Genomic DNA, 23,109 nt, shown 5'->3' with positions numbered 1-23,109 from the left:
CTGTTGCTAGACGGGTCCTGGCAGTGCAGGGAAAGGTGGCTCTGCACTGGAGGTGAGTCCTGGAGAGGCATCTGACAGTGGACTCTGCATTTGACAGCATCCTGGGTGGTGGAGGGCGTGGCCCACTCCTCACCCGGGGGCTTACCCTGGGGACTCTGGGAAGGGGCTCCTCTCTTCACTTCTTCCTTGGGCTCCGACAGCATGGTGAGGAGTTTGCCTGTCCCCTGGCTTTGCTCCCTTCATGAGGGCTTCTGGAATTCAGCCAGTTCAGTGAGTCCTTTCCTGCGGACTCCGCACTGGAGGTCCCAAAACAGTGCACTGAACACATTTTACTTTGAAAATCTCCTGGCAGATCCTTTTGTTTTGCATTGCAGGTTCTTGTTGTATTTTGAAAGAGCTGAATGCCACTTGTCTGTAGAATTATTTCTACAGGTTTACAGTGGTTTGTTCTAAGTCGGGAGTTGTTACAATCTATCCAAAGAACTAGTAATGTGAGCTTGTTTCAGAGGTCAGCCACCCTGCTTTCTTGACAGTTCCTTCAGAGCCTGTGTCCCATAAGTTTTGTTACTGTTTTTGATAATGAGGCAAAGCACTGCAGTGAAGGTTGCTCTTGGCATGTGTCATTGTTTAACGTGGTCTGGGGGCAAAGGAGGTGGGGGTCCTTTGGTAACTAGTCACAAAGCCTTGAGAAAGGTTAGAAGGTCAGGTTGCTTGGAACTCCCTGAGGACCTAGTATCCACCTGGCCTGGTCCACAGCGGACTCAGGGGGGCTAGATGACCTCAGGTGGAGCAGAAAGCCCTTGAGAGAGACCCCCCAAACCCCCATGTGCAGAGTTTGGTCTAAATAGAGAATTTACCTTAATGAGGAGAAGAGATGATGAAGTGTCTTGGTCAGTACCTTGCAGGGGCTTGTTGCTTTGTACAGGGAACAGCTTTCCTCCTGGTAGGGGGAGGACAGGAGGAACATGCAACCACAACCCTTGGGGCTGACCTTCTCCTGGCTGCAGTCCTGCATACCTCAGCTACTTGAGCAGAGCTGGGGCCAGACGCCCCGCTGAGTGCCTGGGAGGCTCTGCTGTCCGACACCTGGCCTGGCTTTGAAATAGGGGGACCAACCCTCGCCGTTTTAGCACTGCGTCCCATGGACAGCAGGAGGGTTGGGTAACCATGAGCTTCTAGGAACTATTTCTGAGGCTTCCTGAAGCCTTTCCTGTTGTCTTGATGCCATCCTGTGCTATCTGCCCGAGTGTCTGTGTCCCTACAGGGCACTTACCACAGCCTGGGAGGAGGTATTCACCTTTCTTCCTCCTCTGCCTTAGATGGTCAGTTTCTTAAGGTAGACAGTGGGTCTTTCATCTTTCTATTCCAGTAATAACTTGCAAGCAGAAGGTGCTTCTTAAATCTTTACTAAAGGTTTAAATGGGTAAATTGGCTACAGGTGTCGGTGTTCCCAAAAACACTTGTTTTGTTTCTATACTTGATTATTTTAGGGGTAGACATTTAATCCTTTCTTTCTAGTTACTTTTTCATTTATCCTTGCAGGCTCCACATAAAGTGCTCAATGTCTGGTTCAGTGGTTAAAAGCTGTTCACAGGGATGACTGGACCCCACTAAACATTCTTTCGTCTGTAGTGAACGTTTCACCAAAAAAAGCTCTTGGAAAGGCTGGATGGTCAGTATTACATGCTCAAGCCATGGCCGTGCCCTCCATCTTCCACCTGATTGAGAAGGGGGGGCTGAAGTCCGTGGCTGCCCCAGGAGAAAGGACACCAGGGAGGCCACCAGGGACCTAAGGAACATGCGAGTGAAGCAGATGGGAAAGGAGCTGCAGGTTCATCATTGTCCTTGAGGGAAAACCTGAGGGCCTAGCAGGGCTCCCGCAAGTTGAAGCGAGCCACTGTGCAGGGTGAACCTGCACCCAGGGCTGCCCAGGAAGCCGCCAGTCAGGGGCAGGTGCAGAGTCTCTGGAAGGAACTGCAGGAGACAGTGTGGCCTCCACAACATCAGGCAGCCAGGGAGATGCAAACATGTCTGCTATGGATGCTGACAATGAGACCCCCCTCTTCCCTGCCAGGGTCTCTTAGGTAAGAGTGGCATTTCCGTGGGTGACTTTATCCCTCAGGATCTGGGGTGTGCAGATTTATTGGCTGGCAACTTTCTCACACTTTCTTCTCAGAGCACACTCGAGAAAGGCCATCTGTCACCCACGAGGCTGTTGACCGAAAGAGGTTGAAGAGAGATGTGGAGCCCAGCTGCAGAGGGACCAGCCTTGTGCCTGACTAGGGCTTGGCCCAGAACCCCCAAATTCATCATTCACAATGATGCCTCAGAAAGCCTCCCAGAGCCCCTCCACCCTCCAACAGATGTCACCTTAAAGCCAGACACAGAAGCTGTGCAGAGCAAGCACAGCAACACCGGCCCCACGTCTCTCAGAAAGGTCATCCTGTCAGCACTGGGGGCCCAAGAACTCCTCAACTCGCTGCACTCCTACTGCTTCTGCTCCCGGGGGAACAGGAGCACGTGTGCCACCTGTGGGAGCAGGTGGAGAAGAATGGCGAGCTGAAGAGGGGCAGCTGCCGACAGCCAGGTGCACACGCTGCAGGAGGAGCTGGACGAGCTGAAGGGAGGGGGCTCCCTGCCTTAGCAGCCTGCTGCCCCCCGCCGAGGTCAGTGCCTGTGCTCGAGGCTCCCCCACTGCCTGCTCATCATGAGGGGTTTCCTGCTATGCAGCAGACTGCCGTTGAGCACTTCTGTGTGCAGCATGCCTGCTGCTGTCTTGGGAGAAGGCTCTGCTGGTAGCTGCCCCTTGCAGACAGGGAGCCCAGGCTGCAGAGCTCACCCTGCCAGTTCTAGGGTGCTCGAGAGGCAGCGGTAGTTGTCAAGGTTTAGCCGCTGGGAAAGGAGGCATTGCAGGTCTGCTGGGAAAGCCAGACCTACACAATGAACGGTGCCTGGATCCTTGTTTTTCCACTTGAACAGGAGAAAATCAGCTTCTGTTGCATCCCTGACACAAATGTAAATTCCAATGAGTTAGGATCTAAATGTGAAATAAAATCGACATAGTAACTATTAGAAAAGTTATAGGAGACTCTTAAAGTCATGGGGAGGTTCTTTCCATTCGTGTTTTAATGAATATCCATGAACTGAAGTCATTTTGAACATTTTAATAATTTCTTTAAAATTTTAAACATCTTTTTGAGTAGAATACATTCTCTTTTGTAAAAATTAAAACACTAGAGAAATACATAAGCTAAGAAGTGGTAAAAACTCCTATTTCTCACCTACCTCCCAACTTTTATTCCTTGTTGGTAGTAAAATTTGGTGTGTAATCTCCTCAACTCTTCCCTGTGCTTTACATGCATATTTCTCCACCTGTGCGAATAGGTTGGATATATTTTTGGTGTGTTTATTGGCTATGTTTCTGATTTTCCCGCTCTCTTACAGTTTAGTTGTTGTAAACATTGGTTTCTCGATATTCCTTATGTATTGAGGTTACCATCTTTTGCCTGTTATACATCCATGGAAAACATTTCCCTACTACATAGTTCATTTAATCTGGATCAGTGCTGGTCTTCCCAGATGTCAGTAACACTTCAGGAGGGAAACGGCTCTATGTGACTGGCTGTTCAGGATCTCCGGGACCCCCAGGGCAACAACCATTAGGACAACACAAAACAAGAAACAAAACCCATCCTGCGTGTTTCCAGATGCATTCTGGTGGAAGGACAGCTCCAGTTGAGGACCGCTGATGTCTTGATCAGAGTTATCCACTATGTTCTCCTATCACGTTAAAGCAGTTTCGGTAGTTTCTTGTACCTGATGGTACAGTTTGGTGCCTTTGTCTGTTCCTTTTGGTCAGACTGCGCAAGGTTTCTCACTGTTACAGGTCTTGCCAGAGAGCCAGCCCTTAACTCCATTGCTTAGGTCTGCATTGTTTTTCCCACCTCGTGAATCCTCACTTCATTCTGCTGTTGTTGGTTTTATTGTGGTGTTATTCTGGCTCCTGGAGGGAAGTGCTCAGCTTCTTCGTGTAGAGTTGATATTCCCTGATACCTGCAGTGGAAGCTGTGTCTTTTCTGTCCCTTAGTCTCCACGCCATGGATTTGCCTCATGCTGCTCTCAGTGCTGCTCATTTCTAAAGAGTTTGTCCTGTCTGTCTGGATCCCCTCTGTAACCTGAGAGATTTAGAAGAGTGTGGACAGATTTTCAAGTGGATAGGTTGGGGGAGAGGAGCCAATATTTTGTGATTATTTTTTATTTTTATTGCTTTAAGGTCCCGTAATATGGTTACTTATAGATTTCTGCTTTTTGGACTCTTTAGAGATTTCACTGTGGCTTAGCACACAGTCCATTGTGGTGACTGTTTCATTGTGGTTTGAGAAGAATGTTTCCTCTCCACTAGTTTCTTATGTTGTTGTCCCTCAGGCTGAGGCTGGATCTAGCTTTTTTGTGTTTGTCAACAGATCTGTTCCTAACTTATTGTATCACTTAAGGGGAAGAGGAAAGTGACTGAATTGACTTAGTATAAGGAAATAGGAGGCTATCAGATAATGGACTATCTCATACACAAGATTTTTTGCCCAAACCTCAAGGTAAACACTAAACAAATAATCAAAGCAAAACCACATATGATAAACAAAGAGAAAACTAGAAGAATCATAAGACAGAACAACCAAACTGAATTGGCAGTCCAAAACAAATGGGACAAGAAACAAAGGAAATGCAAAAGAACCAGAAAATAAGTGACAAAACAGCAACATTAAGCCCTCATATATCAATAATTACCCTAAATGTAAATGGATTGAACTCTCCAATCAAAAGATACAGAGTGGCAGGATGGATTAAAAAGAAAGACCCAACAATATGCTGCCTTCAGGAAACACATCTTAGCACTAAAGACAAGCACAGGCTCAGAGTCAAAGGAGGGAAGACAATACTCCAAGCTAATGGCAAACAAAAGAAAGCAGGTGTTGCCATACTCATATCAGACAAAGTAGACTTCAAGATAAAACAGGTTAAGAAAGACAAAGAAGGGAAATATATAATGATAAAAGGGACACTCCATCAAGAAGACATATCACTTATAAATATATATGCACCCAACATAGAAGCACCAATGTACATAAAGCAACTATTAACAAACCTAAAAGGAGAAATCAACAACAACACAATAATAGTAGGGGATCTTAACACCCCACTTACAGCAATGGATAGATCATCCAGACAAAAAGTTAATAAAGAAATATTAGACTTAAATGAAAAACTGGACGAGATGGACCTAGTAGACATATACAGAGCACTCCATCCAAAAACAGCTGACTACACATTCTTCTCAAGTGCGCATGGAACATTCTCTAGGATAGACCATATGTTGGGAAACAAAGCAAGCCTCAATAAATTTAAGAAGATTGAAATCATAACAAGCATCTTTTCAGACCATAAGGCTATGAAAATGGAAATGAACAATGAAAAAAAACTGGGAAAGTGACAAAAATGTGGAGATTAAACAACATGCTACTGAACAACCAATGGATCATTGATGAAATTAAAGGAGAAATCAAAAACTATCTGGAAACAAACGAAAATGATAACATGCCATATCAAACCATATGGGATGCAGCAAAAGCGGTCCTGAGAGGGAAACTCATAGCGATACAAGCTGCTATTTTTTTTTAAGTAAACACTCTTTTCCTTTATCCCTGTCTTCTCCTCTGGTACTTTAATAATGCTTATCTATTTCTTTTCATGGTATCCCATAATTCACACTGCCTATCCCCATTCCTATGCAGTACCGTTTTTCTTTTTGTTTCTTTGACTGGATGATTTCAAACGACACATCTTCTAGTTCACTAATTATTTCTTGTACATGGTTGAATCTGATTTAGAACCTCTCTATTAAATTCTTCAGTTCAGTCGTTGTGTTCTTCAATTCTAGGATTTCTGTTTGTTTTTCCTTAATGATTTCTGTTTCTATAATGAACTTCTCACTTGTTCATGCACTGTTTCCTTATTTCATTTAGTAGTTTATCTATGTTTCCTTAGAGTTTTATGAATTTCTCAAAGAGGGTTGTTCTGAAGCCTTTGTGTCATAGTTCCTATATCTCCATTGCTTGGTCGGTCATTGGAGTTTTATTCTTTTTCTTTGGTGGTGTCATGAGTCTTTGATTATTCATGATCCTTGTGGCCTTCCATTGGTGTCTGCAAATTTGAGGAAGTAGGCAACTCTTCCAGTCTTTACAGAATGGCTTTAGCAAACCAAAGCCTTCACAGTCATCCCATCTAGGGGTCCTGGGTAGGCCATCTGGTGGTGTCCAGGGGCAAGCTTGCTGCTGGAGTCCTTGGACAGCCTGGTCCTGGGGTGAGTGGAAAGCTTGGGTCTATGGTATTGTGTCTGGCCCTGGGCACAGCTGGGACCCTGAGATCATGAGTAGCCCCACTGGAGCCTGTTTTGGCAGGTCCTCTTTGAGAGCCTGCAGCCACAGGAGTCATCCAGGGCCATGAGAGTTCGCCAGTGCTGGGATGAGCTGAGAGCCTTGGTTCATGGGAGACTGCCAGGAGCCTGGCGCCACGAGAGACAGTTTGTGCTGTGGTAGGCCAGAAGTCTGGATTCCTGGGAGCCTGCTGGGATCCTGGGGCCACAGGAGCTGCCTGAGGCTGCAGAAGCCAGCAGGCACTGGATCAAGATGGAAGCCTGGATTCATGGGAACCTGCCGGTGCCTGGTGCCATGGGAGCTGCCTGGGGCCGCCTGAGTCAGCAAGCACCTGGGTAAACTGGGGACCTGGTTTTGTGGGAGCCTGCAAGGAGCCTCGTTCCATAAGAGCTGTCTACAGCTGCTGGAACTGGCAGGTGGTGTGGTGATCCATGGGCCTGAGTTCCCAGCAGCCCCCTGGGAGCCTGGTGTCATGGAATCTACCTGGGTTGCTGGAGCCAGCAAGTGCTGGAGTGACCTGGGGTCTTGGGTTTGTGGGAGCCCACTGGGGTCTTGGGTTTGCCCTGTTACAGAAGCTGCCTGTGGCTGTGAATGCTGCCTGTGGCTGCCTGGCATACGCAGGACCTTGGGTGAGCCAGGGTCTGGATTCACCAGAGCCCACCAGGAGCCTGGTGCCAAGGACACCACTTGTGGTCACAAGAGCCACCTTGGGCTGTTTAAGATGGCAGCCCCTAGGCTGAGATGGGGGCCTGGGTTCCCAGGAGCCCGGTGGGAGCCTGGTGTCAAGGATGCTGCTTGAGGCCACCAGAGCTGGCATGCTCCAGGGTGAGCCAGGGGCCTGGATTTGCAGAAGCCTGCAGGGAGCCAGCTAGGTCCACAGGAGTCAGCCTGGCACTGGGGCAGGCTGGCTAAGGTCAGGCAGAGTGGAGAAGTCCCTTCTCATTGGGAGGTGTTTGATTACTGATTCAATCTGCTTATTTGTTACTGGTCTGTTCAAGATTTCTATTTCTTCATGATTCAGCTTTTGTAGGTTGTTTCTAGGAATTTATCTATTTTTTCTAGGTTACCCCAATTGATGAGTGTACGCTAATTCAGAATAGTCTCTTCTGATCTTTTTCTTTCTGAAGCATCCGTTGTAATGCCTCCTTTTTCATTTGTGATTTAGTTTGAGTCATCTTTCTTTGTTTTCCTAGATATTTTATCTAAGGGTTTCTCAATTTTATTTTTTCCAAAACTCTGCTTTTACTTTTATTGATCTTCCATACTGTCTTTCAATTTTTTTCCACTTGCCTCTTGGTGACTTCCGTCCTTCTGCTAACTTTGGGTTTCATTTTTTCTTTTTTTAATGCTGTGTGCTGTAAGTCAGGTTCTTTCTTTGACATCTTTCTTCTCTTATAATGTACAAATTTATCACTATAAACTGTCCTCTTACTACTACTTTCTCTGCATCCTAGAAGTTTTGGTGTGTTTATTGTTTCTTTCTTTCTTTCTTTCTTTTTTTTTTTTGCTGAGGAAGATTGGCCCTGTGCTCACATCTGCCAATCCTCTTTTATTTTATTTTATTTTTTTTTGCTGAGGAAGACTGGCCCTGGGCTAACATCCGTGCCCATCTTCCTCCACTTTATATGGGACGCCGCCACAGCATAGCTTGCCAAGCGGTGCGTCGGTGCACACCCGGGATCTGAGCCGGCGAACCACGGGCCGCCACAGTGGAGCACACACACTTAACCACTTGCGCCACCGGACCGGCCCCTATTGTTTCTTTTTGTAGGTTTTGAGCTATTTTCTAATTTCCCTTTTGATTTCTTCTTTAATCTACCTTTTTTTTGTGTGAGGAAGATCAGCCCTCAGCTAACATCCATGCCAATCCTCCTCTTTTTGCTGAGGAAGACCGGCCCAGAGCTATCATCCTTGCCCATCTTCCTCCACTTTATGTGAGATGCCACTACAACATGGCCTGACAAGCATGCATCGGTGCGTGACCAGGATCCTAACCCGGGCCACCAGCAGCGAAGCACACGCACTTAACTGCTACAGCACCTGTCAGCCCCCGATCTACTTTTAAGTTGAAGAGTTTTTGTTGAACTTCCACGTATTATGAATGTTCCAGTTTTCCTTCTGTTTTTGACTTCTGGTTTCATGCCATTGTGTTTAGAAAAGTTACCTGGTATTATTTCAGTCTTCTTAATCTTGTTAAGACTTGTTTTGTGACCTAACACGTGATCTGTTCTGGAAAATAGTCTGTGTGCCCATGAGAAGAGTGTGCATTGTGTTGCTGTCCAGTAAAATGTTCTGTGTGTGTCTGATAGCTCCATTTAGTATTTAATGTTTTCATGTCTGCTATTTCCTGTTTTCTGTCTGGATATTCTATCCATTGTTAAAAGTGGGTCTTTGATGTCTCCTACTATTTGCAACGTATATAAGTGAGAAGGCTCTTATTTTGAGAATATATAAAGATCTCTTAGAACTCAATTATAAAAGACAAGTCAATGAAATGGGGTAACCAACTGGAATAGACATGTCTCTATGAAATACATAGATGGCCAATAAGCACAAGATAGTTGCTCAGTATCATTAATTATTAGGAAAATGCAAATTCAAAGCACAATGTGATACTATTTCATGTTCAAAATGAAGGCTATATTCAACATAATGGAAAATAACACATGTTGGTAAAGATGTGGAGAAAGGGAAACCCACATACATTACTGGTGGGAAAGTAAAATGATGCAGCCACTGCAGAAAACAGCTTGGCATTTTCTAAAATCTTAAACCTAGAATTACCATTGACCTGGAGAGGCCCATGGTAGATATGTCCAAAAGAGCAAACTTGCCCATAGACATTCAAAGTAACAGTGTTCACAATGGTCCAAAAGTGGAACAAACCCAAATTACTATCCAGTTATGACTGTATAAACCAAATGTGGCCTATTCATAATATAGGATATTATAAGCCATAAAAAAGAATTAAGTACTGCTACATACTAGGCCATGGGTGAACCTTGAAACATGTGTGCTCACTGAAGCCATCCACAAAGGCAATAGATAACATGATGCCATTTGAATGAAATGTCCAGAATAGGGAAATCCATAGGGGGAGAAAACAGATGAGTTGTTTCCATGGGCTTGGGTTAGCAGAAAATAGAGTGTGAATGAGTATGGGTTTGTTTGGGGGTGTTGAAAATGTTCTGGAATTAGATAGTGGTGATAGCCACACGACATAATCATTGTGTTAAAAGCCACACAAATGTATACTTTGAAATGCTTAAAACGGTGTATTCTACGTTAAGCAGATTTTCCACATAAAAATTTTGAATTTTTTAAGTTAATCAGGGTATTGGTTAATTTTAAGTTGGTTAGTATATTTAATAAGTGTAATTAATGGAGTTATTAGGAGTATGGCAGGTTGTAGCCAAGAGAGTAAACATCCGACGAGGGCTATAGTAACAAATCCTATGATTATACAAGCAACAATCTAAAATCCAGTCCATTTCCATTGTCCCCAACTTGGAGAGACCAGCCATGAAAATAGGTCAGTGATCTCAGGGGACTTTGGTATCTATTCAAAGATTTGGGTAATATTATGCAATATTTTAACCTCTTGGGCCATTTGGTGGAGGTAGGTTTGAACTTCTCTGTTGATGTGCACTCAGCAAGTGGTTCTAGGAAAGGCACCAACCCCTCCTTCCTTGGCCGGTATAGACAGTCTAGGGCCAGGCCATTTTCTAAAACCATTTAGGCGAGAGACTCATGAGACTGTTGTTCAAGGGCTAGGATATGTTCTTATGGAGTTGTTGTCCATGTTGTGTTAAGGTTGTTGATACCTCTTAGTTGCCTCAGTTTCCTTATTTTGTGTGGGTAGGGCCACCACTCCTGTGCCCAGTCCAGTCAGTCAATCCTAGTAGAACTGAACACCCAGTGCTATAGGACTGACATTGTTTCTATGGGTTGGTGGTAGCTAGTCAGGGCAGGAAACTCAAGGGACCTGCGACCTGAGGGAAGCAGGCTGAGAGAGAGACAATAATGCATTGCACAATATAGCCTGGAGAAAGCTGTTCACGGGATTGGGGAAGAGAGAAGCTCACTGGATGAGAGCCTTGTGATATCAGCCCACAGTAAAACCCAAAAGTGGATACTCCTGGTGTGAAATATTCCTTAGGTGTCTTGAGGTAAAACCAGTAATTTGCACCCATTCACTGGCTACCTGTGCTATATGATTTCAGAGGTTATGGTTAAAGCGTTTGTGGGCCAGGAGCTGTCTGGGCCTGGGCACAAAATCACCAAGGTGGCCTCAAAGGCTGCCCCAAAATGACCCCTAAAGGAGCAGTTGGGGCAGAAAGTGGGGGGATAATTTTGAAGGAAGCCTGGGTCAAAGATGTTGTTGTTCGATGGAGTTGGCTACTAGTGAGTGTCTCCGCAGGGTAAGCCCTTCATCTGGGGTACAGTATGTGATTGGAGGCCAAGTGACAGACCCTGTGACTCCTGATTCCCAGTGCACGGGCAGCCCTCTCAGCCCACTGGACATAAATGGTGATGGTGTTTGTGAAGCCTCTTGATGGCTGTATGGAAGATATAGGGGACGTGTGGTGGGAGATGCCATGATAGTGTCGGGAGGAACTCTGTGTGAGATTACGGTGTTGAAGGGGAAGGATTGGAGGCAGGTGCAGTGGGTGTGTGACCAACAATGGTCAGTGAAAGGACAGCTGGGGTGTAACTGGGGAAATCAAGGACCAATAGAAGTCATGTGTTTAAAACAAGACACCAGGGCCTGCCCAGTGGCTTAGCGGTTAAGTGCATATGCTCCGCTACTGGGGGCCCGGGTTCAGACCCTGGGTGCGCACCGACTGGCACATCCAGTCCTTGCAAATTTCCCACATGCATTTTACATGCATTTTCTCTTCTGTTGATGGTTGATGAGTTCTAAGGAAATGGTGAAGGCACAGTGAGGAGGAATTGTGGGTTTCTGCACGACTGCCTCTAGGAGTGCCGCCCCCTCAACCTGAACAACCACCCGGCACTACTAGAAATGAAAGACATCCCATCACCATGGATTGGAAGACTCCTTATTGTGACGATGTCAACATTATCCAAAGAGATCAACAAATCCAGTGCAGTCCTTACCAAAATCCCAAGGACTTTTTGTGCTGAAATAGAAAAAAACCCATCCCAAAATTCTTATGGAATCTCAAGTAAGCCCAGATACCAAAAATAATCTTGAAAGAAGGTACTAAGTTGGAGGACTGATTCTTCCTGATTGAAAACTTACTACAAATCTACAGTATCAAAACTGCATTGTCATAGCATAAAGACAGACATATTGACCAATGGAAACAGAATTGAGAGCCCAGAAATTAACCCTCACCCATGTGATCAAATGATGTTTGACAAGGGTGCCAAGATTATTCAAAGAGGAAAAGCCCTTTCAACATGTTGTGCTGGAAAATGTGGATATCTACATGCAAAAGAATCAACTTGGACCCTTACTTAACACCATATACAAAGCTTAATTCCCAATAGATCAAAGACCTAAATGTAAGAGCTAAAACTATAATACTCTTAGAAGAAAACATAAGACAAAACTTTACAAGATAGGATTTGGTAATGATTTCGAGGATATGACCCCCAAGGAGCAGCCAATAAAATAAGAAAATACACATGCTGGACTTCATGGATATTAAAAAGTTTTGTATCTCAAAAGACATTATCAACAGTAAAAGCACAACTCACAGGATGGGCGACCATATTTGCAAACCATGTGTCTGACAAGGGCTTAATATCCAGAATAGATAGAGAACTCCTAAACTCAACAACAAAAATCAAACAACCCAAATCAAATTTGAACAAAGCACATGAGTAGACATTTGCTCAAAGAAGATCTGCAAATAACCAATAAGCATATGAAAAGATGCTCATCATCAGTAATCATTAGGGAAATGCAAATCAGAAACACAGTGAGAGACCACCTCACATTCATCGATCAAAAAAAAAAAAAAAGTTGGCATCCAAAAAAAAAAAAAAAAGAAGAAGAAGAAAAAGAATAGAACCAGTGTTGGTCAAGATGTGGAGAAGTTGGAACCCTTGTGCACTGTCTTGGGAAGATAAAATATATAGTTACTGTAGAAATCAGTATAGCAATTCCCAAAAAAAATTAAAAATATAATTATATAGGACCCAGCAATTTCAATTCTGGGTATATACGCCCCCAAAGAGTTGAAAGCATATTCTTCAAAACATATTTCAACAGCCATATTCATAGCATCAGTATTCATAATAGGTAAAACATAGAAGCCACCCAAGTATCATAACCGAGGAAGGGCTCGCTGCCCAATGCACCCCTTAAGCCAACCATGAGATACCGCTCTTGTAGAAGGGAAAAAGCTTTATTACGAGGTTGGCCAGCAGGGAGACAGGAGCCAAAGGTTAAATCCTTCTCCCCAATGGGCCGTTGAAAGGGCTTTTTAAGGGCAAAGGAGTGGGTGCGGGAGGTTGGGGGCAGTCCTACGCATTTTGCGCAAGTAGATTTTCATGTTCTGTCATACATCCCACGTTCAAAAGGCAGTGTCCTTAACATGATTGGCAGCTGAGTTCTTGGTCCCCTACGTCATCCTCCAGTCACTTGACTCAAACAGCAGTGATGGTTTAAGTCTTGCCAGCCGTCTTGTGGTCTCACTGGTTCAAACCAGTTGAAACTTGCCCAAGGAGGAAAAACGGAGTTTCTGAAAAAGAACTCATGGCCCAAAACTAGATCCTTAGTAAATATGTGGAACGTGGCTTAAGAAAGTAGTCTCCAGGGGACCGTTGATAAAAGTCTGGTTGGGGCCCCATTTTATTTTGGGCTTGGTTTTGGGCCCGGCTAGGCTATCTGTCCAGGGATGTATGGATATGCAAAATGTGGTATATACATAAAATGGCATATTATTCATCCTTAACAAAGGAAGGAAAGTCTAAGATATGGCACACCGTGGATGAACCTTCAGGATATTACTCTAAATGAAATAAGCCAGTCACAAAAATACAACCTTGTGTGATTTCCCTTCTATGAGGTTGCTGAAATCGCTAGATTCAGAGAGACAGAAAGTAGAATGGTGTTTGCCAGGGGCTGGGAGGAGGAGAAATGGGGGGTTATTCATGAATGGGTATAGAGTTTCAGTTTTGTAGGATGAAAAGACTTCTAAAGATGGATCGTGGTGATGATTGCACAGCAATATTAATGTCTTCAATACACTTAAAACATACTTAATGTATCTATGGGGCCTGATGACTTGTCCTGGCTGAGCACACGCTTGTGCTGTTGCACATCTTACCCCTCACTGTGCAGTTGGGAAACTAGCCCAGAAAGAGGCAAGTACTAGCCCAGACCACAGGAGGTAGTCCGAGTCCCAAAGACTAGACAGAGCTCCAGCTTCCTTGGCCAAGGCTCCGCCCCTTCCCTCAGGTCTCCTTTGGCAATGAGAGGCATTAAGATCTTAGAGGATTGCTGCCCACCCCTCTCCATATGAGGTCATTTTCCTCTCCTCATCATAGCATGTGCATAGGCACCCCCACTCACACTGAATTCTCATGTGGGGGCCATGGAAGTGCAGTCAAGAAAGAGCTGACCCAGAGGAAGTGATAAGAGGCAGGAGGGAGAGAGATGGGAGGCAGCTCTCCCAGGGGACCATGGCATTCGTTCTCCTAGATACATGCCCAGAGATGGGCAGAGGAATCCCTAAGGTTCCTAGGTTTCTGCCTATCTGTCTGTTCCAGACCCATCCTTGGCCCAGCCTGGCGAGCACAGGACTGGGATCCTGCAGTCCACCTCTGTGGGCACCCAGAACTGTGATGAGTCCATCCTCCCCTTGTGTAGGCATTGGGAACAGGAGAGAATACCTCAGTGAGGGTCCTCCTGTATAAAATGGAGTGCATCCAGCAGGTGACTCCAAGTGTTCCATGCACTTGCAATGTGTCTGTTGGACTAGGTTCTCTGTTGATGACCTACTGTGCTCTGAAATGTTGAGAAGATGCTTTCCACCCACTTGAGATCATTTAGAACTGAGGAGACATGGGGGCATGGGTGGATGAGAACTGGGGATAAGGAAGAAGATGCCAGAGCACTGGACCCCAAGTCTAGAGATGAGGGAGAAAACCAGTTCTTGTTGGATCCTCGGGGTCCTCATCTGGAGGCAGGGGGGAGTCATTGTCCTGGTTGAGGTTGGATGCCTCAGGAATGAAGAAGACACCTGGTGGGGGACAGCAAGATGGGGGGATATGTAGGCTCCCAAGGTTCACCCCACTCTCTCGAAGCCGACAGGTCCTGCTCCTTTACCTCTGGGACCCTGGAGAGCCTCTGCCTTGAGGACATCTGAAGAATGATTCCTTTCTGTTTGGTGGAGTTTTGGTGAGGGCTGCAGTGCTAGTGCTGGCCACCAGGGGGCGGGAAGCCTCTTGTGTCAGTGGTGGCAAGTTAGATTTTGTTTTTATTTTTTTCAGTTGTATTGAGATATACTTGATATACAGCACTATGCGAGTTAACATTGCTGTGTGGTACATTTGAAAGTTGCTAAGAAAGTAGATCCTAAAACTTCTCATCACCAGGAAAAAATCTTTTATGTTTGCTTGGTGATTGATGTTAACTAAACTTATTTTGGTAACCATTACATAATATACATATACATCAAGGCCTTTCCTTCTCCTGTAAACCTGGAACTTACACGGTGTCCACTGAACTTTTCTTGACCTCCTGGAGCAGAGAAGAGTCAAGCAGAGGTCTTTCTGGCTGTCCCTCTGCCTCAGAAACAACTTGTACCTCCTATTTCTAGTGTTCATCTCCACAATCACAGTTGGTCAGAAGCAGGGGGCGGGGTGCAAGATCTTCCCATGTACTCATTCAGCAGCTGTGCACTCAGCACTCACCCTGTGCCAGGTGCCCTGGTGGGCCAAAGTGCAGGATGAAAATGACCAAGTGGTCCCTGCCTGCCAGGAGCTCACAGCCTAGAGGGGAAATGGACAAAAGCAAAAACAGGAGCAAGAAAAGAGCAAGTGCTGTAGAGAAACACAGCAGGGGGCTGTGAGGGAGGGCTGGGCATCACTGGGTAGGAGGGTCTGAAAGGCCTCACTGGGGTGACGTTTTCTGGGACCAGAATGACAAGAGGGGGCCAGCCCTTCAGGGGTCTGGGAGCAGTGTGTCACGGGGATGACACCACTGGTCCTGAGTCTCACAGGTAGAAGTGAGTTTGGCCAGAGGAGGTTAGAAATGTGGCCAGTGCAGCTGGAGGGAGGCTGGGAGGAGAGAACAGGAGCTGGGGTGGAAGGTAGGGCCAGGGCCTGGTAGGCTGTGTCAGTTACCTTTCCCTCTCTAACTTCATTGCCCCTAACCTTGCATTTCAAAACTACAAATGTTGACTATCTCACAATTTGTGTGGATCAGCAATCAGGCACGTTTCAGCTTGGTGCCTCTGCCTCAGTGAGTTGAACAGGTTGGTGCTGTGGCCTCAACTGAGGCTCAACTGGGGGAGGACTAGCCCCAAAGGTCACTCTCAGCCTTCAGGGTTCAGTTTGGACTGAGAGTCTAAGTTTCTTTCTGTCTGTTGGCCTGGGCACTCCCGTGCTTCTCTCCTCTATAGGCCTCCACATTGGGCAGTCCCAAAACACTGGTATTTGATTCCTCAGCTACAGGGATTCGACAGAGAGAGAGAGAGAGAGAGATGGAGCATGAAAGACGGAGTAAGAGGAAGTGAGAGACTTGTGTTGTTAAAATTTAGACAAGACATCAGATCACTTTGGCTGTTATTATGTTCAGAAGCCAGTTACTAACTACTTAGTGGTTCCACGGGGATGGCTATACCATGGGTGGGGCTTACTGGGTACCACTGTGGAGGCTGCCCACCTCATAGGCCAAGATGAGGCACTTGGGTCTCATTCTCCATAAAACAGGAAACAATTGAATGGTTTAATGCCACAGGGTGGCAGTATCTAAATTTCCATTAGTTTCAACCCCCTCATGATGCTGACCTGAAAATGAGGCCAAGTTGGAAGTGACTGTTCCAATATAAAATTGCTAGAACACAGGCCTGTTTTGAGTGGTGTTCTGTGCTACCTGTCACCCCTTCTTGTTATTCTTCCATCTCTAATTTTGTGCCTTAGGTACATGTGACACCAGCCCACAGGGATAATAGATATTATCTCATATACACCAGCTGAGGTCCCTAGGAAGTAGATTCTAGCCTGATCCCACTGGTGTAGGTTTGGAGACTGGGGAGGACCTGAGAGGCACAGGGACTATCCCAGGATGAAGAACTGGTAAGTTAAAGGAAATCTGCATTCATCTCTGTCTCCTCAAAGCAAGGACCTGAGTTAGGTTTCTAGGGAACTGGGGCTAGGGCTGTGTAGGCTCCTTGTGTACAGTTCAGGAAGTGACATGAGAGAAGAGGGTGAGCAGCCCGGGCTCAGGGGGCAGCTCTGGAGAAATCTGATTGAGGTAAGGGGTCCAGGTATAGGAATCTTGAAAAATGACCCCATCTCCTTGGTCCTAGGCCTCAACAGATCTTTGAACTCTGGTAACAAGGCACCCACAGTCCCCCATCCAGCTCACTTGACGGGAGACAGTCAAGAGGCAGAAATGTTTTGTTGTTGTATCCCAACTTTTGCAGGATCTGGGCTCAAAAAAGCCCAGAAATAGAATCTTTTTGATTGTTGCCTACATTGGCTCAGCCCTCATCCCTGACACCTCTGGGTGTCTGACAGGAGGCAGTGAAGGGTAACATGGGCAGCCCAGGAAAGGTTAGTGCAGATCAGGACACAACGGTGATCCCACCTGATCAACCCCAAAATCCAGGCCCCTCATCGTGTGTTTGTGTGTGTTTGTGTGTCTGTGTGGTGTGGGGAAGGCAGGGTATGTGGGGCAGGCCATTCCTGGGCAGGAGCTGGTTGTTAGGTGTCGGAAGCCTGTGGGTCTGTGACGTTCGTACCCAGGTCATGGCTGGCAGCATGAGAAGGTGAGCTGCTCAACTCGTATGTTATTGAGCCCTAGAGGTTTCATCTCCTTCCCTTCCTGACCAGAGTTCTTTGCCAGGATGCCCTCTGTGCCTGAACTGAGGAGCAGACTTTCTCTTGGGGGTTGACCACAGTGGCAGTGTGCAGGCAGCCCCTGATTCCCTCTGGCCCAGCTCCCAGGCAGTCTTTGCAGAACTCCACTCAGGAGGTCATCGAGTAGCTGCCCAATGGTTTCAACTCCACCAACTCACTAGACAAGGGGCAGGTGCATGAGGCCACCCACACCATCCAGTGCTGCTCTGAGATGAGAGCAGGAGCAGAGGGCCTCCACACTCAGGACCTTGAGATGATGGGGTTGGACCAGAACTAGGGTGGGACCAGTCAGGGGCTGTCTCTTTTTCAAGCTAAAGGGGATGTACATGCAGGTAACCTTGCCTGGTTCAGAGCTGAGCTGCTGTGACCCTCTTTCCTTTGACTGGTGTGAGCTTCTGGAGGCCAATGAGGCAGAGCCAGAGGGTAAGGGGGACTGCAGGCTGGCTATTCCTGGAAAGGAAGTGGGATCTTTCCTGTATTTAGAAGGACACATGGAAAGTCAGCTATGTGAGTGAACCTTTCTCTTTATCCCGCTCCAGCGCCAGTTGCAGAGCTCCAGCCAGCAGCAGAAGCAGAGCAGTGGGCAGTGGTGGAGGTAGAGCTGGCTCCAGCTTCCTTGACACCACCCTCTCTAGCACTGGAGCCAGTGTCCCCTCCACCAGCAGTGTTGGAGCTGGAGCAAGGGCCGACATCGGCTGCAGCAGGAGTGGGAGCTGCTGAGCTGGAGTCACCTGGACCATCATTTCTAGTGGGAAGTCCATCTCCACCTGTGGCTAAGAAGCATGAGAAGAAGCCCAACCTACGGCCTTCCCTCCTAAGCTGGTGGTGGAGCAGTTGACCGTGATGGATGCGGTGAGCAGCTGGGCTTTCAGGGCGGGTGGGGTAGGCCTTCCCTCTGCCATCATTGCCCCAGACCTCATCCAGTCTCCTATGATCTGGGCCCGAATCCTGGCTCCACCCCTTACCAACCATACGACCTGGGCAACTTTCTGAACCCCCAAACATTTGCTGTCCACCTACAGACCGTAGAGGTGGACACTAACAGGACCTGCTGCACAGAGTGGCTGTGCCGGCTCCATGAGGTAGAAGAGACGGAAGGGTGAGCAGGGCCTGGCCCATCAGTGGGGGAGGGGAACTCACTGTGTGCAGCCAGGTCCCTGGTGGCCCAACCTTCTGCTCAGGAGGCCCAACAGCCTCAGGACTTATTAGACACCTGATGTGTACTTCACTATGAGGGAGACAGACAAAGCCCGTGGTTGTAGCTACCACAGGGGAATGTGCATCAGAATGGGGAGTGGGACCAGAGGGGGGATCAGGTTGTTGGAAGATGCTCCCTTGGGATGAGCCAAGCTGAGCCACCATCTGGAGCTTGGAGTTAGCCAGGACGGGCTGGATGCAAATGCCCCTCTCCCTTCCCTGCCAGTATTGGGTCCTGGGTCATCCTCTGCTGGGTGCCTGCAGTGACAGAGAAGAAAAGCCGGGGACTCTAACAAGGCTCAGGCCACATCATGAGCTTCCTGAGCTCCAGCTCTAAATTGTGACCCCTGTGTGGGACTTTGTGGGCTGTGGACACAGAGCTAGGGTGTGGCAATGCTGGGTGACACTCCCCCTGTTCCCCAGGAGCCTTTCCAGAAGGTGGTGCCCTCTCAGTGTCTGGGCTCCACCTGGGGCAAGAGGAACAAGCCCGGCAATGAGCACCTGGCACACACCGTCCAGGCCAATATCGACCACTTCAGAAGGGTGGCCAACCTCGTCATCACCACCTGCCTTGGGGTCCCGAGCATGATGGCCCAGGACAGGGTGAGGGTGGTGGAGCGCTGGATCCAGGTGGCCCAGGTGTGCTGTGGGAGGCCCAGTGGAGCCCCTCTCTGGAGCCTTAGGAACTGCCTCCATCTTTATCAGCTCCCAGGATTGCAGTGTGTGGTCTAAGCCCCTGCAAGTCCCTAGATCCTTCCTGCCAGGAGCACGTTGACCTTGACTCCAGGTCCCAGTGTGGGGATGCTCACTTCCTACCTGGCTCCCTCCTTGGGTTGAGCTAAAATCCTCCTCCTTGTGAGTGTTACTCTTTGGGTCCTAAATGTGCCCTTCTGGGGCTCCCTGTACATCTGTCTAATCCAGGAGGGGAGATTTAAATAGAAGGGGACTGAAGCTAGAGCAAGCAGGGCTCCAGTGCCCCACCTCACAGCTTATTCTCTTCCCTTCCCCAGGAGTGTGAGATCCTGAAGAACTTCTCCTCGCCCCGCACTGTCATCTCTTCTCTGCAGAAAACATCCATATGCCACCTGAAGAACACATGGAGGAAGTTTCCTGGTGGGTAGTGCCCCTCTCCATAGGAGAACCAGGGTGGATGGGGGATCTCCTGAATGTCTGCCATTGGCCCCTCAGTCAGCTGGGAATTCCTGGGAGGCAGCAAATGATGGGGACAGGGCCTGGGCCTCAGTGGTGGGTCTCTAAGTCTCCCGGTGTCCTTAGTGCACCAATTCTGCTTCAGGACTCGGTTTCCCTAAATGCCAGGTACTGGGTTGAGCCACATTGGAGATTTTCAAGTGTTTATAGCAACAGAACTCTATGCCCAGTTGAAACTCAAAGTGGTCAAAAGAGAGCTGCTTTGTATAGCAGGCGAATGGAGACCCCAGTGACCAACAGGAGAGCCCCCTCCCAGTCCCACGAGACCTTAGCGCTCAGAGGAGCCCAGTGAGAGCACTCCTCCAGGCAGTTTGAATCTCTCAGGTTGTCAAAGAAAAGGATATGCACTTAGACCCCTCACATTATCCCTAAATTTATCCTTCCCTCTTTCCCTTCCTCTCAGGGAGAGCTCTGAAAAATTTAAAGAGAGCTATAGCCAAGACGTGTCCTTGAACAGAGAACTGATGACCAAGGTAGAGTGGAGGCTGGGGGTCTGGAAAGAAAGCAGGGGCCAGGGGGGGAGGGGGACTGAGCAAGCTGTGGTTTTGATAATTTCTCACTTGAACTTTCTCTGAAACATTCCTGTCTATCTTGTCCAGGTTAACAAGCAGAGGGATCTGTTCTGCCCATGGGCAGGTGGGGTGCCGTTTGTGGGCAGGAGGCCTTGGTCATGGGACACAGTGGTGTTGGCTGGGCTGTTCCAGGACGAGTTGCCGAGCTGGCGCCATCAGCAGGTCTCTGGCTTCCACTCACGTCCATCCTGCTGGATGTAGCTTCTTCCAGGCTGTTGGGTGGTTGGGTGGGTTTATCCCTCAGCCTAAACCTGTCCTCAGGAAGCCAGGCCCCTGCTGCTCCTTCTATCTTCACCATGTCTCCAAGGGGAGGGCACACTGCCTACCCCAGGGACGGGCACAACAGGGGATTCCCCTGGCACAGGTGGACAAACAGGCTGCTCATCCTTGGATCTGAACAACTGACCAGAGACAGATGTGTGTGCATTGTGGGACTCCCCACTGGACCCCTAGAGCAGTCACTTGAGTCAACCACAGGAGTCTCACCTGAGTGCCTGGTTGGCAATGATATAGGCCCCAGGTGGCTTATGAGTAGCGTCTAGGCAACTGATGGATTCTTAGTGGATCCTGCTGAAAGGACGTTAAGAGCTTCATGTAAACGGGGAAGCAAAGCATCCTGTCACCCCCTTCCCTGTTGATCAGAGGTGGCACCTTGTGGGTCCAGTTCCTGAGTGGATAAAGAAAGAGTTCAGTGCAGGCGAATATCCTGAGTTGTTCTTTGGGGAGGAGAAGGGTTTGGCATTGCCTCTGTCCGGCATGGGGGAGAGACACTCCAGGGGACTGGGGCAGGCAGGAGCCACTCAACAACCAGACTCCCAAGACACCCCATCCTCTCGATCCACGGCTCGGCCCAGGGCCAAGCTTTGAGAGCTCAGGGGACAAGACTGTTGTCAGTGGTGGGGCTGGGGGTTAGGCAAGGATGTTGGAACAGGGCCTCTGGCTGAGAGGGGCAAGCGGCCTCTCCTCTGTTGGCCCCTCAGCAACTCACTGCCCCTGTTTGGTCCTCTGTCTCCCCATCAGGGAAATGGAGGTATGGTGATTGTGTGGTGATTGTGTGGTGCAGGCCTCACAGGGTGGTAATGAGGTAAGAGGGAGGAAAGGAATGTGGGAGCTTTCTGCCTGCTCCACCTGGAGGGGTGAGGGCCAGAACAATGATGACAGTCATGCGACAGTGAGTCCTCAGGAGAACCTGTGAGGTAGCTGGAGTTCTCACACTTTCCAGATGAGGAAACAGGCTCGGGGAGGCCAGGCCAAAAGCCCGAGCTCACACCCAGAGTGAGAGTTGGAGCTGGGCTTGTTCTGGAATCACAAGACCTTGCAGGGTGGAGTGGCATTGGTGCCAGTTCACTGGAGTCAGATGTTCAGGGTCAGAGGCCAGTGGTGCTCAAGAGAAATGGGGTGAGGGGAGTATGGTCTCGCTGACACTGTCCTCGACTCTGGCAGGAGGGGCCCTCCACGTTTGCCCCCCGGAGGGCAACCCCCAGAGAGTGCAGGAGAAGCAGCAGCAGCAGCAGGTGAGTGTGCCTGTGGAGGAGGGGCTCTGCCCTCCCAGCCGGAGGCCTCAAATCAAGAGAGGAGGTCCCTTCCTCCTGGTGCCACAGTGTCTGAATCCCCCAGTAGAAGTGACCAGGAGGGGGGCCTGGAAGAGCTGCTGTAGGATGGATTTGTTGTGGTGAGGGCCAGGGACCACATACCCTGTGATTTGCCAGAAGCCGGCCCTGGGAGGTGAGGAGGAGGAGTGTGGTGTTCTTGGGGTGTGAAGGGAGGAAGAATTGAGGGGAGGCTGCTAAGGGTCCTAGGCTGCTCCCCATGGGAACCCTGGGGTGGGCCAGGAGGCTGAGGGTGAGGACTTTTCAGGGGAGGGTCTGCAGGGGTCCGACTTGAGAGCAAGGGCTCATCCCACCCGCACCCCGATGTCACAGGGTGTTGTCCCCTATCTTGGCACTTTCCTCGGTGAACTGCTGATGCTGCACCTGGCGATGGGTGATTATCTCGAAGTGGATAAATCTGAGGACCAAGCAGGAAGGACCAGGATCCTGAGCCTGGGGATGCGTGAGCCCCCGCACTGAGCTCTGAGCTCTCAGCACTTGGCACCTCTCCTCTCGTGAGAGCCTCACAGCCGCCCCTGGGAGCTGGGGCATCAGGCCCATCTTAGGGATGAGTGAACAGAGGCTCCGCCTGAGACATTCATTCTCGTTCCTCAGGCTGGGGAAGCTCAGAGCTGCCTGATGGCACAGCTGCGTGAGGTTTTATCTGAGCTGGACTCTGCCTGTCCCTCCCATGCTGCCCGTGGAGGGAGAGAGCAGTCGCCCCCCCCCAAGTCAGGCAGCACATAAGTGGCTGAGCAGTCCCCTCTGCCTGAGGCCTCAGCCTCCAAGTCTGTCATCAGAGAGGGTTGTGCTGCCAGGTCCCTCAGCCTCCCCCCATGTCCTACTACTCTGGAGCCCAGAGCCCATCCTAGGTCCAAGTCCTGTTTTCTCTGCATGCCCCGCCCCCTCTGGGGACCTGGCAGTAGTGCCACATGAGAAGGGCAGGGCATAGGGGGCTAGTCAGGCTAGGGGGCTCTGTCTGATGGACTCTGGCTGTCTGCCTTCCAGGGGAATGAGATCAACCTTGAGAAGAGGACTGAGGAGCAG

The 23,109-nt window shown here is 48.7% G+C and overlaps 1 protein-coding gene and 1 long non-coding RNA gene across 3 annotated transcripts; both read left to right on the top strand.

The window, feature by feature from the left end:
• Window positions 1-2,563: 2,563 nt before the first annotated feature.
• LOC131401912 (uncharacterized) lies at window positions 2,564-19,825 on the top strand. Its single transcript, XR_009218118.1, has 3 exons — window positions 2,564-2,666; window positions 18,035-18,347; window positions 19,703-19,825. It is a non-coding gene; the product is annotated as an uncharacterized LOC131401912 (long non-coding RNA).
• Window positions 19,826-20,430: 605 nt separating this feature from the next.
• LOC131401909 (ral-GDS-related protein-like) lies at window positions 20,431-23,104 on the top strand. Of its 2 annotated transcripts, none has more exons than XR_009218111.1 (2): window positions 20,431-21,987; window positions 23,071-23,104. XR_009218111.1 is itself a non-coding variant. In XM_058536975.1 (2 exons), exons 1-2 carry the CDS (start codon window positions 21,883-21,885, stop codon window positions 22,540-22,542), a joined length of 252 nt encoding a protein of 83 aa, XP_058392958.1. In that variant the 5' UTR covers window positions 21,337-21,882; the 3' UTR covers window positions 22,543-23,103. The 2 variants fall into 2 exon arrangements, 1 of the variants encoding a protein (XP_058392958.1); XM_058536975.1 differs by having other exon boundaries at window positions 21,337-21,987; window positions 22,396-23,103.
• Window positions 23,105-23,109: the final 5 nt, after the last annotated feature.

Source organism: Diceros bicornis (genome assembly GCF_020826845.1).
Source record: "Diceros bicornis minor isolate mBicDic1 chromosome 22 unlocalized genomic scaffold, mDicBic1.mat.cur SUPER_22_unloc_1, whole genome shotgun sequence".
In the NCBI taxonomy this organism is placed as follows: Eukaryota; Metazoa; Chordata; class Mammalia; order Perissodactyla; family Rhinocerotidae; genus Diceros; species Diceros bicornis.
Note: the sequence above shows the minus strand (reverse complement) of the source record. Positions and strands in the feature narration are given on the sequence as shown.